The sequence below is a fragment of the Dipodomys merriami genome, unplaced genomic scaffold (genome assembly GCF_024711535.1).
Source record: "Dipodomys merriami isolate MVZ:Mamm:240054 unplaced genomic scaffold, mDipMer1.0.p SCAF_7, whole genome shotgun sequence".
Classification (NCBI taxonomy): Eukaryota; Metazoa; Chordata; class Mammalia; order Rodentia; family Heteromyidae; genus Dipodomys; species Dipodomys merriami.
Window position 1 is genome coordinate 62,026,903 of NW_027206290.1, and position 13,674 is coordinate 62,040,576.

General features: G+C 37.8%; 1 protein-coding gene across 2 annotated transcripts in view; it reads right to left on the reverse strand.

Moving 5' to 3' along the window:
- Snap25 (synaptosome associated protein 25) overlaps positions 1-13,674 on the reverse strand; it is an 80,005-nt gene that overhangs the window by 12,093 nt on the left and 54,238 nt on the right. Inside the window, exons 4-5 of one of the 2 annotated variants that reach the window (XM_070006748.1) lie at positions 8,280-8,328; positions 1,701-1,818 (exon numbers count right to left, since the gene is read on the reverse strand). In XM_070006748.1, the coding sequence (XP_069862849.1) occupies positions 1,701-1,818; positions 8,280-8,328 (167 nt within the window). Of the gene's footprint in view, positions 1-1,403; positions 1,522-1,700; positions 1,819-8,279; positions 8,329-13,674 lie in introns of both variants that reach the window. The other variant, XM_070006747.1, reaches the window with a different exon arrangement.

Consider the following 13,674-nt stretch of genomic DNA (forward strand, 5'->3'; position numbering starts at 1 on the left):
CTGTTTGATAGTCTTTGGGTAGTAAATGGCAGTGGTTCCATGGCAGTGGTGTATCTGGTGGTCTCTTCTTCCAAACCAATTTATTGTTTGTGATTTTTTTTTTAATGAAGACATTATAGGAGGATGGAGATTGAGTGGGACAATGAAACTCTATGTAGATGCCTCAGAACAAAACATTTAAAAATCTGCGATATGATTTTCGTTTCCATTGCCCTTTCTGTTTGTGTGTAATGTGGAAGAGACAAAAGCATAAGGATGAGAGTTCCAGTGAGCTGGATTCCAGTTAGTCAGGCTTTACTGCAGATCATTCTTTTTGAAAACATGCTTGTATTTATTGGTAAATTGAGCCCCTCCCCCTCCTAAGCAGGAAGTGGGATATTTTAAATCAGCCTCAAAGTTTAAAGGATGTGAATGGTCATATACTCTGCTAAAAATAACATTGAGTTCTACTCTAAAAACTAGGACCAGGAGAGCTTTTGGGGGGTGGGGAAGGCTTCTTTTGAAAAGGGAAGCAGGAGGGGAAAGGGAGACTGGGTTATGAGTTTAATTTTCCAAATGCATGTTGGACAATCCATGCATGCATTTATTATATTTTAATGGCTAATCAAAATGAGACTATCTTCTAGAACCCTCAGTTTCAGGTTCCTTCTGTTGCAAACCTTTATAACCACATGTCACATTTCTGCTACATTCAAAAAATAAAAGCGTTGCAGAACCTTTAGAACAGTTGAATGTTTTGTGATGTCGTGCATGCAAAATCTACACATTTCAACATTTCAGCCAGTGTACAAACAGATCTTCCAAGGGGAAGTATTTAAGAGGGCTGGGTCCAATTTAGGCCAGGCTTGAGCCCTGTTGGTCACAGGGCACACTGCCTTTCCCTGGGTGCTGCTATAGCATCTCATGACCGAATTGGGGATGAAATGGGCAATAGGAAGGGAGAATTTCTGTCATACTCTCTAGCTTACAGAATGCTTACTTTGGGCCAAATTACCTGCCATTTTTACTTATGAAAAAAAGTCAAGCCTTGAGATAAGTGATTCCCATCCTCCAAACTTACCCACTGCCTTTTCTAAATCTGCAATTTTTGTTCTTGGGGTTAGGATTCATCAAGTTCCCTAGGTACTTCTATGTCAAAGTACACTTTCTGGAAAATGTTGAAATGTTCATCAATAAAAGTTGCTGACAGTGAAGCTTTCACTGTAGTATGCCTGATTTTTAATGCATCAACAGTAATTCCCACTAATATCATCTATGCTATGAGATGAATGCATTGGAGACGGTATTGATCTGTTCTGCATGCCACATGCTCATCCTGCCTATGAGCCTGCAGGAATGAGCTGGTCAAGGCTTGGAGACGGGCCTTGGGAAACCAAAGCTTCAGGCAGGCAGGCAGCACCTACTTGTTACAGGGACACACACAAAGCCCGCAGAATTTTCCTAGGTCCGTCAAATTCTTTTCTGCTTCTTTCATGTCCTTATTGATTTGGTCCATCCCCTCCTCAATGCGTTCCAGTTGTTCTGATTAAACACAAGTATTTTTATCCCCACAGAATGAAGCGGATGGAAAAGGACAAAGAAAAAAAAAGACAATGCTTCAGACATTCACTTTGACATTAAAAAAAGAAAAAAAAAGAAAAAAGTAAAAGAAAGAAAGAAAACTGGACGCCACAGATTAGAGCTGGTACCCCAGTACCTACTTGTTACAAGGACATATGAAAAGGCCACAGCATTTCCCTAAATCTTTTAAATTTTTCTCGGCCTCCTTCATGTCTTGGTTGATATGGTTCATGCCTTCTTCGACACGATCGAGTTGTTCTGGTTAGGACAAAGGGATGATAGTGTGGAATGAATTTTTTGGGGGTTTCCAAACAGAACGTGAGAAATGACTATGTGAAACAGAATTTGAAAGAGAAAGAGGGATATTACAATGCATTGGCCCAGAAGATGCATTGTTGCAGATTGCTGAGGTCGCCCTAGGCAGGCATGGGTGGAAAGAAATGAACAAGAATGATGCTTTAAAATAGTCTGCAGTTGGAAGATGAAAGGATGGGGTCAGGAGGCCTGTTTGATTTTGAGTATCCAGAGAAACAGCCCAGCATATTCCCTCACTCAGACACTAGTGAACCCAAGAGAAAGAAAAACAGAGTGTTAGTCTACATTTACGGTATTTTCATTTAATGCTAATAGAGAAAGTTTCCATTTCAACTTCAAAATATAACAAAATCTTCTCATTTTTAAGTATCCTCAACCAGATAAAGGTTGAAAATCATGTTCTTTTTTGGGGAAAACAACAGCATTAATTTGCAATAGGTTTGGATTGGTTTTCTTCACTTAGCAGTAGCTATGTGAGCAAAAATAGATCATTTTTTTTTGTCTTTTTCTGTATTTAATTCACAGAAGCTGGAAAAGAAAGCAACATCAGCCAGGCAGTATTGATAGTACCAGGATGTTTCAATTCCTCTCTCATCCTGCCTTTATTGCTATGAATGCTTTGGCTGGTTTTTAACTCCTCCAGCTGCTGATTCTCCAGGGTCTGCAATGGGTGGAGGGGAGGGGATACAAAAAGTCAACTCCAGGAAGCCAGTAGAGAGAACAAATGTCTCCTTGGAGGAGGTGTGATAGAGTAGAACATAGAACAGCATTCAGCTCTTCTGGCTAGCAAGGATGATATAGATCGATAGTCACAAAAATAAATCATACTTCTAGGTTGTTAGGGTTACATACATCAACTGGATTGATTTTTCAAAAGGCATGCCATCAAATTGAGGTACCTACAATTCTGATGAAGAGAGTTTTAAAACAGCTTTTAAGCTCATTCATGAACAACAGTAAGGATATATCCTGCCTGTCATCTAATTACAGGACTTAATTATATTGCCATTTTGCTTTTCATCTGTGTTTCATGCATGCATGCACACTTATGCCTCTAGGAATAAAGTCATGCTTAGAATAAAACTGAGAAACACATTTTTAGCCTAAGGGCATACATAATCTCTTAGAAATGGTTTCCCATTAAACTGGATAGTGGAGATTGTCACTGCTAAACCAAAGATTGGTTAACTGGTGACCCAAATTAAAGAAATCATGGATTTGGAATAAAGCTATTATTTGTGTGCCCTTTTGTGAGGTAGAGGGATAGAATTCAGGTTATTAAAGACAGAAATCTATTATCTCTGCTATGCTTTAAAAATGTCTGATGGAAATAGAATTTCAGTTGTTTATCGCTGGATAAAAATACCTAAGGGGAATAATGGTAGAGGGCCAAAGAGCTTTCATTAAATAAATGCAAGTACAATGATTTTTTAAAAAGAAAATCATTTGTCACAAGCTTTCTAACAAGTCTATTGATTTTTAGAGTTTGCTGAGTTATGTTTGTGAGTGTATTTAAGTGTATTAGGACTTCATAGAACTTGTCTGATTTCTATGAAGATGCTTCTTAGGAAATGCTTGAAAGCAACTAATGTCTTCATTTCTTTCTGGCTAGACAATAACATCTATGAGGCTGGTACAATACTATCATGCCACCTTGTCTGCTTCTCCCTTTGCTAGCCCAGCTTTCTGGCTGTTTCCTGTTTAATCTTGGAGTCTGAGCAAAGAACATTGAGGATGGCAGGAGTTATTTCACTACTTAACTCTGTATGTTGGGTTCAGAGCTTTAAAAATTTTTTTGGTCATGACACTTGAATGGTTGGTGATTTGTGATAGATCCACCAATGGCAAGAAAGTCAAAATCTGAGTAGATGTCTTCTATTAATCTCATCTAAGTAAAGCAACATGAGACTTGTGGAATCTTCAATCTGAGCTAGTAGTGGTATTTCACCTCTGAAAAGTCAAGCCACTCGGGAGGTGGGCATTGGGAAGATGGAAGTTTTAGGCCAACCTGGGCAAAAAGCATGTGGTGGCATATGCCTGTTGCCCAAGCTCTGTAGGAGCCCATAGATGGGATGATTTTAGCTGAGTCTAGGCCGGGGTTGGGGAGAAAATACAGAGATCCTATCTGAAAAATAATCTAAAGCCAAAGGAGAGGAGATGTGGCTCAAGTGGTAGAGTACTTGTCTCACAAGCAAGAATAAGTATTTCAACCTGGTTAAAAGGCAGAACACACTATGAGTTTGATGCTATTGATCTACTGTGCATGCCTTCATGAGTATATAAAATGCTGCTTTACATGATTTTCACTTTCCTTAACATAAAAACTCACTTATAAAAACCCCCACATATATCCAATAGCTACCATATTGGACAGTGATAACTGTCCTTGGTCAGTCATAACTGCTATTTAGTGAGTGGATGCTAGCAAGAGGAATGTTTTTCTCAAGTGCACTGCTATAGTGCCAGGAGCCTTCTAAGACAGTTGATTGACTTTTTGGATGGGGCTTGAGTTTGTCTTTCTTTTGCAGGAAGTGGTGGTGGGAGATTTCACTGTTTAGCTTGAAGTTCATCTTCATAGACTTCTTAAAGAGGCACAGCTCAGCCATCAGAATAAACAGAATAACTCAGCAAAGACCAACAAAAAGAATGAGAAAAACAAAAGGAAAAGGTTAGATCATCCAAGGAATTTTCCTGGGACACAAAGTTTGGTTTTGGTTTTGGTTTTGTTTAGGGAAATAAAAGTCCCAGGGTTATATATGTCTGTCTCCAGGTCTATCTGTCATGCTCACTGTTCCTTGTGGTCCCCTGATACCTGGGTACAAAACAAGAACCCTATACAGCATTTTCCAGTACAACCGTCCAGCTGGCCAGCCTGCCATGGTCTGATTTGACCTGACAGCAGGTGGTATGGTCCTTTAGAAGATGGCTGTTTCTTCAGGCTCCTGAGCAGCTGCGAGGTAGAAACAGTCAACACTTTTGGCAATTCAGGTATAGACAAAATTAGTAAAGCATGATCAAAGAGAATCGCAAAATGGTTTACATACATATGCAGAATTCAAAGGCATTTATGAAGGCAACGAAGACAGTTGTTGACTTACTCATATTTGTCATTGAAAAATGCCTGGACTACTAATAGAGTAACTATGTAATATGGCCTCTTTAGCGGAGGCAGAAATCTCCCATCTTTTGGAGGGTTTGCAATTTCATGTTTCTCTTCACTATCAGCCTATTTATCACAATCTAACAAACCCAGGCTATTGAAGCAAATAGCCTTAAACTGAGGAATTTGGCCCTTACTCTGGTATGGCCATAGCTGGACCACCTAGCTGAGAAAATTCACTGTCTTGCAAAGAAATCTGTCAAATGGACAGTCTGTTCTGTTTCTCAAAGAATAATATATTGTAGCACTTGGCTATCATTTCTGTTTAACAATTGTATTTTCTGCACTTGTATAGTGCGTATGGTACACTACAGTCTCTAGATAGTTCTAGTTCTCCATAATGATAAAAAGGATATTTAAAATTGAAGTAAGTGCATTTAGTTCTCTCTGTGTGTCTGTCTCTGCCTCTGTCTCTTTCTCCCTACCTTTTGTTTGTGGTGCTGTGCATGTTAAGCTGGTGTTATATCTTTGAGCTATCTCCAGCCCCAATTTCTTTCTCTCTTAAAAAAATCCACATGTATATCTGATTTTACATGTCTTTTTGTCAATGCTGCTTTGTACTTAAGGGAAAGGCATAATCTGGGATCTCTCCCAAGTTTTCTCTCTGTGTTCCTACTCTCTTCACATGGCCAATTCAAAGTGATACTAAGATTGGAATGCTAATTATTTGAGCAGATATGTTTTAATTTTGCTCCAGAAATGAAGTGCCACTCTTCTATTGTTTATTTATTTATTTTTAAAAGAGGCAGTGCCTTACAATATCTAGAATTTCAAAGTCTAAGACATTGTTATACAGATCAACCCAGCAAATGTTTATAATTATAGAAAAATTCCTTTGGGAAATTATGAAACATGGCACTGAGCTAGACCCTTACTTGGGATTAAAATTTGACAAGTGTATTTTGAGTATTTGAAAGAAAGTGATAGAGTTGATGTTAATGTTCAATTGTGTTTTTGCATTTTCTTAACTTTTTGGACTATTTGATATACTTTTCTTTCAAAAGTTTATTTTTGGATAAAACAAAAGTTCTTCTTTTTGACAGCCATGGGGGAGTGTGCCCCTTGGGCTTCATTAACTTTGTACTTATGAACTGTAACAAGTGCATGGATGTTCAGGCCTTCTCTCATCTGGATGCTTCAAGTCAATGTATGAACACAATGAAGCTACCAGAACTGAACCTTTACTAATATAGTGCTCTTCTTAATGCATGCTCCCTCTCGTCTTAATGTGGCATTCTCAGAGCAGTAATCTGGGGCTTTGCCTACCCAAATCATTCCTTGTCAAGCTTCTTCTATAGGTGTCAACCTACACTGAGGTTCAAAGGCTTTCCCTGCCTACTTCTTTCTCTATCTCTTTACCCCAGACCCATTCAAAACAGTCTCTCAATAAATACCTTAATTTTTAATTGCTTCATAGCATTTTGGTCCCAGAAGACCCCAAATTATTTTCCTTCATGCCTTTCCTGTTTCTACCCCAACTTTCCTTACTTCAGTAAACAAAGACTTATCTCATTTATTGTACTGGTTATATATGCCATTTATGGCCAAGCCACAGTTGATTTGATTACTCTCCCTCTTTAACAGATATTTAGGTTCTTTTTAGTCTTTCACAATTGTAAGTAAGGAATATACATTTTTCTTCTCTGTAAAATGTGTATTTGCAGTATACAATCATAGGAATGGAATATCTTGGTGAAAAAGTTATTCTTCAAAATTTAAATAATTTATTCAATTGCTCTTCAAGACATTTGTATATGTGTATAGTACCCAAATATATAACAAAAGTTTCTATTTTCCCAACATATTAGTCATTCTGGTTATTATCACTTTTAACATTTGTGTCAATTCGATAAAGAATAGCACATCATTAACATTGGTGGTTGAAGCAAAATTTTCACATGTCTGCTTGTAAATTGCTGATTTATGTTGTATGACAGTTTTTCTTTAGTTGTTCTTTCTTTGATGATATACAAGGGCAGTCTATATTTTAGGAGAATTATTTTATGCCTATTGTCTGTATCTTCTTCCCAGGTGAGATTTTATACTTAGATACAGTGTCCTATGCTGTGAATAAGTTTCATATTTTTATATTTGCCACTTAAAAACCACTCACAATCCTGCATTTTTCTAATGCTTCACAAACTATGAAACTATGTATTATGATGACAATTAAGAATGGAATTGGGCCAGGCGCTGGTGGTTCTCGCCTGTCTGTAATCCTAGCTACTCAGGAGGCTGAGATCTGAGGATTGTGGTTCAAAGCCAGCCGGGGCAGGAAAGTCCGTGAAACTCTTATTTCCAATAAACCACCAGAAAACTAGAAGTGCGCTGTGGCTCAAGTGGTAGAGCGCTTGCCTTGAACAGCTGAGGTTCAGCACCCAGGCCCAGAGTTAAAGACCCACCACCAGGGGGGTGAGGGGGAAAAAAAGAAAGAAATAAAAAAAAATAGAAAAGGAAAAAAAGAATGGAATTGGGTAAATAACTTGTGGCTAGAATTATATACAATATCATCATATGGCTAAATACATTGAACAAAAGAAAACTGTTTTACTTTCTAGTTACCACTTTACAGTACAAAAGAAAAAAAAAGGATGTTACACTGAAAATTAGGAGAATGTTACACTAAATTTTTAGGTCTCTAATTCTTATTGCTTCAAGCATTTCCATAACAATTTTAAATACAGGTCAACTATTACAGTTGGCTCAATTTCCTGTTTTCTGAATGATTCCCTTGTGTTTATATACAGTTAAAAATAGCATCCAGTCATTTAAGGACTCTCTACAGTGTCCTGAAAAGTTAAAACTGCCAGATACAGAGTTAGGATGGTCAAAAGAATCAGACAATACAATATTCTAATTCCATCTAGGTGTTATTGGAAGAAAACCAATTTCTGTGGAAAATTTGGGGGTTAGGAGAACAGAGGAATTTTCACTACTTTTCAAAATAATACCCTTTTTTAAAAAAACCACCTGTCTTTGCCTTCAAAATTTTGTTCTCCTCACATAACAGAGATAGCAGTACCATTCACTTAGTTATAGAGAATGCATCAACATCTCCACACATTTACCAATCTTTACAATAGAGCAGGAAAACTAGCAAGATGAATATTCTTGAACCTTTGACACCTGCATGCACGTGTAACACATATTTTAAAAATGGCCACCTGCAGATACACAAAGAATTTAAAAATGCGATTTCCTTTAGATGAGAGGAATTGTTCTTACTGAAGAAATCTGAACTTACCTCCTTGTTCATCCAACATAACCAAAGTCCTGATACCAGCATCTTTACTCTACATTCCAATAATGGTAGCAAAGTTGAAAAGGAGTTAGAAAGAGAAAAGAGAGAAAGAGAAATCAGTAAGGGAACAATTAGCCCTAGAAATGGAAAATGAAGAAGGACCAAAGGGGGAAAAAGGGAGGAAATATGACAAGGGCATTAGGAGGTTAGGGAGGGACCCAGAGGAATGGGTAACCTGTGCACTTTCTCTATCAGTGATCTTTCAAGGTAGAAGGAGGGATAGGGCACTATTCCCATGAGCTAGGGCTGGGGCTAGGGCTGAGGCTTCCAAGATGTCAGGTGCTGGGATACCTATACTTAACATTACACTATAATTTTATACCTGGAAAAAAAATAAAAACACTTTAACTCTCCTAACTGCAAACACAGAAGGAAAATCTTTTAAAATCTTCTTACATTGAATTTTCTTCCCTGCCATGATTGATCATAGTCTCCATGGAGAAGGCATGCAGAAGTCTTGGGTTAAGATTAGGTTTATCACAGAAGAACGTGACTTCACCAAGGTTGAAAAACACAGCTCAAAAGGAAAGTCATTCTCCCATTTTCTCTTTATGGAGAGAAATTCTCCAAGACTTTAAAACAATGGGTTTGGGGGGGGGGAATGAGATCAGAAAGAAGGGCTCTTTCGTTTTGAAATCTAAAATTACGCACAATGATATACTGTGAGAAAATAACTCCCATAAAATATTGCTGCAGTGTTTCTGTGAAGAAGTCTTTAAAAGGTAACTTCTCACTTATGGAGAAGGTATACAAGAGAGATGAATTTTAACCAGTGAAGCCTTTCAACTTTCCCTTACTGTACTTGTTGGCTATCAGTGAAGCCTTTCTATTATAGAGTAACTGTTAATCAGCATGGAATGACATTACCTATAGTTTGATTTTTTTTAAAGAGAGGTGTTAGGGAAGGCCAAAATTTAAATGCCATAACATTTCTTTCTTTCCTTCCTTCCTTCCTTCCTTTCTCCCTCCCTCCCTCCCTCCCTCCCTCCCTCCCTCCCTCTCTCTCTCTCTCTCTCTCTCTCTCTCTCTCTCTCTCTCTTCTCTCTCTCTCTCTCTTTCTTTCTTTCTTTCTTTCTTTCTTTCTTTCTTTCTTTCTTTCTTTCTTTCTTTCTTTCTTTCTTTCTTTCTTTCTTTCTTTCTTTCTTTCTTTCTTTCTTTCTTTCTTTCTTTCTTTCTTTCTTTCTTGTCCTAGGGCTTGAACTCAGGGGCTGGGCGCTGTCCCTGAGCTGCTTTTACTTGAGTCACAGAGCCACTTCTGGCTTTTTCTGTTTATGTGGTGCTAAGGAATCAAACCTAGGGCCTCATGCATGTGAGGCAAGCACTCTACAACTGAGCCACCTTCCCAGCCCCTGAATAACATTTCTAAAAAAGCTCTTTTAGTCTCTGTGAGCTCTTATAGTCTCAGGCTTGGAGGATGCGAGCAGTGAACTCTGCAGGACACAAAAGCTTATGTTACTTTGGACCATATTTGACAGGCTTAAGGGGCCAGACCAGGGGGCTGGGTAGACAATGATGACACAGGATGACCTCAGTGGTATCCATGAAGAAAATGGTACTAGATTCTGGGATGGAATCTTGGTGATTTAATATCCTAGCTGCAGGGCCTCAGGCAGCTGTCCTTATTCTGTGCCTCAGTTCATTGATTTGTAATACTGCAATCATATGAGATTATGCCCTATTAAGTTCTTATATGAACTTAATAAATCAATACATGGAATGTGTGAGAGTGGAGTTTAACTTATAGTAAGCATGATCTAAGTGCCATAAAATACACACATTCATAAAATGTACCTAGGCAAGTAAAACATACCTTCATCATCTTTTAATATTAGACACTTCTACTTCTAGAACACTACCTCTCAGTCTTTAACCCCTGGCATATGATTCATCTTATTAAATTTTATATTCTGAGTCCATAGTGCTGGGCCCAAGATTCTGCATTTTTAACAAGCTCCTTGATATGTTACTGTTACAAGGACACACACAGGAGCAGAGAGACTCTAGGCCACAGAGATAATTCAAGTCTATTTCTTTAAATTTTTTATGAATGGATTTTTATCTATCTGAACTTGTTTTGCAGTAAGTTCTTTGCCCTTTTCCACATATTTTAGCCAATGCCTACATGATCAAATTATAAAAAGCAGGTAGCTTTCAGGCATATTGATGTGATAATGCAGGCAGAGGTATTTTAGAGAATTTTTTCCCCTGAAGAATCAATCAAGGCTGTACCTGGTGTCTCTGCTCTATTCTGTTTGGGACAGTGCATGGAGGTAATGTTGGTGATTTTGGGTTGGTCAGTCAAGCTCTCACATATTTATACATCTTGATATGCTGTTACACCCATTTATTTTATATAGAGCATAGCAAGTACAATTTCCTCTTTATTTAAATAGGGAAGAATTTTTGTTTTAGTATTGGAATGATGTGCAGGGGCAAGAGAGTCTGAACTTGTTCTGATTTGAGAGGACAGGAGTAGAAACTTCTGACCCAGCACTCAGGAAAGCTGGGAGGTGCTAGAAAGGTCATCTGACCTTTTTAGTTTTCCCATATCAATGATAAGATGCAAGTAATCTCAGTATGAGAGACAATTTGGTTTGTGAACAGAACTGAGATCCCAGAGTCACAGCCCTGAATTCTAGTTCTATCTTTGAAATCTTGTTGCTCTACAGTCAAACTGCATTGTGTGTCTCAGCTTGCCCAGCAATCAGTTGAGGACAGGAAGATGAAATAAACTCCAGAAAGTAAAGTCCTCTAAAAGTCAGTTCACCTCTGATAGGAGGCAGTCGAGTTCAGAAAGGAACATGTTCAGAAAGCAAGAGGCAGGTTATATTTGGGGCAGAATCTTTACAATGACTGGTTTTGTTCCCTTATGTCTTGTCCCCAGTGGAAGAATTCTCAAAAAACAAATATTGTAGGAGTTGCTGTTGGAATGAAAGATAAATGTGCTGTGTAGAATTCATTCTCTGGAATCAGGCAGACCTGGTTTTTAATGTTATCTGCAACTTCTAGCCATGTGTCACAAGCAAGTTATCTAAATACTGTGAGTCTCAAATTTTCCCATGGTAAAATGGGTGTCAAAGTAGTAGTAACCTGTGGCAGTAAGAATTAAAGTAGGTAACACATATTTGTCAATGATGGTAATGATAATGGCTCTATGTCCAGTACCTGCCACATATAGGTTCTCTATCCACTATTTTGCTAATGTTTTCTATCAAAACAACGAGGTCTTTGGGAGACTCAGAAGCTCAGAGGAAGGACAGGGAAGGGGAAAATACTAGAGGGGAAGCAGAATATTATTTTTTCCTGTTCCTTGAATAGCAAGGAGCAAGAGCAAGAAGAGGTGGTACTATTTTTATCTTAGTTCAGTTCTAAGTTTCTGAGATGGGTGGGAAGCAGCTTACTTAAATACAAGGAGCTGGAGATAAGAGAGATTTTACTCTTTTTTGCTTTTGTGTTTTCTTCCTTTTTTTAAAAAGAATTTTTTTCCAACTTTTAAAAATTTCATGTTTCTTTATTGCAGGATGTACTAAGACTATGTTTATGGAACAATAACAAAATGATTCCTTTGTCATATTGAGATACTTTCCTGGAAATCTACTTGACCTAAAGGAAGGTTATCTCAGAATTCTTGAGTTCCAAAGACCCCATCTGCATAACTGAAAAGAACGGCCAAGCCTGATCTTCATTTGGAGTAAAAAGGTTGGCATAACAGAAATGCAGCTTCAGAATGCTTATACCTTAATAGCCAACGTGCTTTGAAAGACAAGTTCCCAAAATGTTCATCATAGATTAATGCTTCCATAACTACTCAATGAAAGTTATATCATGCTTTCAGATTTACCTGATCTAGAGCAGTGTGGCTCTTCCTGGGCTTCGGTTTTATTGCCCAAGGCATTTATATATAGACTTCATTTTTGCATTTAGAATTAGCAGAGTTAACTTTACTTTTCTCTTTGCCTGCAATCAAATAATTTCTCCTTGGAAATACCTTAGTGATTCTCTTACAAGAATCAATGATTCTCTCTATTATATGCTCAATGCAGGTATAACCTTGAATTTGGAGAGCTATTTATATTTTTCCCTGTAATATGTAAGTTTATATCTTTCCTCTGTGCCAGAGTTAGGCATTCCTATTTACTGAAAAAAAAATCCACCAAAATCAAGTTCCTACATCTAGGCTGGAAACTAGACACTATAGCACTACGTAATTGCTACTAATCTTTTTTTTTTTTCTTTTTGGTGGTGGTGGTTGCTCTGCAGGTATTCCTACGCTTAGCTACATACACTTCCATCCTGACAGTCTTACCCTTCTATGGTCTGCAGCTTTTCTGAACTTCCCTACTGACCTCTTGGTAATTTTATATTGTCCTTGCAATTCATTATGACTTCTATTAAAAATCAAGTCCTTACCCTTGTCAGACCCTAGAGTCTATTGGGGGTTGTGTGAAGCTGCACATTCCACTGAAAGCAAGAGTGTTTGCCTTAGGGACACTTTCCAATTTTAGTAACCTTTCCTGTCTTTGAGAATGAATTTCAGTAAGTATTCAGTTGAATTCAAATTATGTAGCATTGATGAATTTTGGGATCATGGGCATGATCTTGATATTCCAAAGCTCGGATTTTCCAAATGATTTATGTCCTTTGTGAATATTTAATGCTGATTCTCTTTAAAGAGAAGTTTCTTTTTGATTGAAAAGTAGAGCACCATGTGACTAGTAAATGCCCTAGATATCAGGGGTGTCTGACCATAAATATAAAATAACCCAGAAGGAAGTAAGAGCAAATCAATCTACTCTAATAATGACTGGCTCACAATTTGCTAAGGACAGGAAGTGATGTAACCTCATATTTACTAAAGGTAGGAGATTGCTTCCTTCTGTGTCTCTCCTTGTTATAAGATTCAACTTTGTACTTGATCGAGAAACCCGTTAGGAGAAACAAAAACACATAATTTGACAATTCTACTTCAATCAATAGAGGCTTGGGGATTTCTTTTAACTTAGAATTAATTATAGCAAACACTGATTTTTCAGTTGGTAGACACTATTTGCACATTAAGAAGACACATGAAGAAGAACTATCCATGCCCCTAAACCTCTGAAGAGATGCTATTGCTCCAACATTCCCCATAGTCTGGGAAACATGTCACCACTGCACAGGTGGACAAAATGGAGACAGTTCTGGCATTGTAGAAATGTATACCTGCCCACACAACACACAAGTGAAAATAAAAAATGAAACTATAGTCTATGTTGAGCAATAAGATAGTCTACAATAAAATAATGACATCACTTTGCTTCTGGGCTCCCTTCCCCCTAACATCAGAATTCATGTAGCA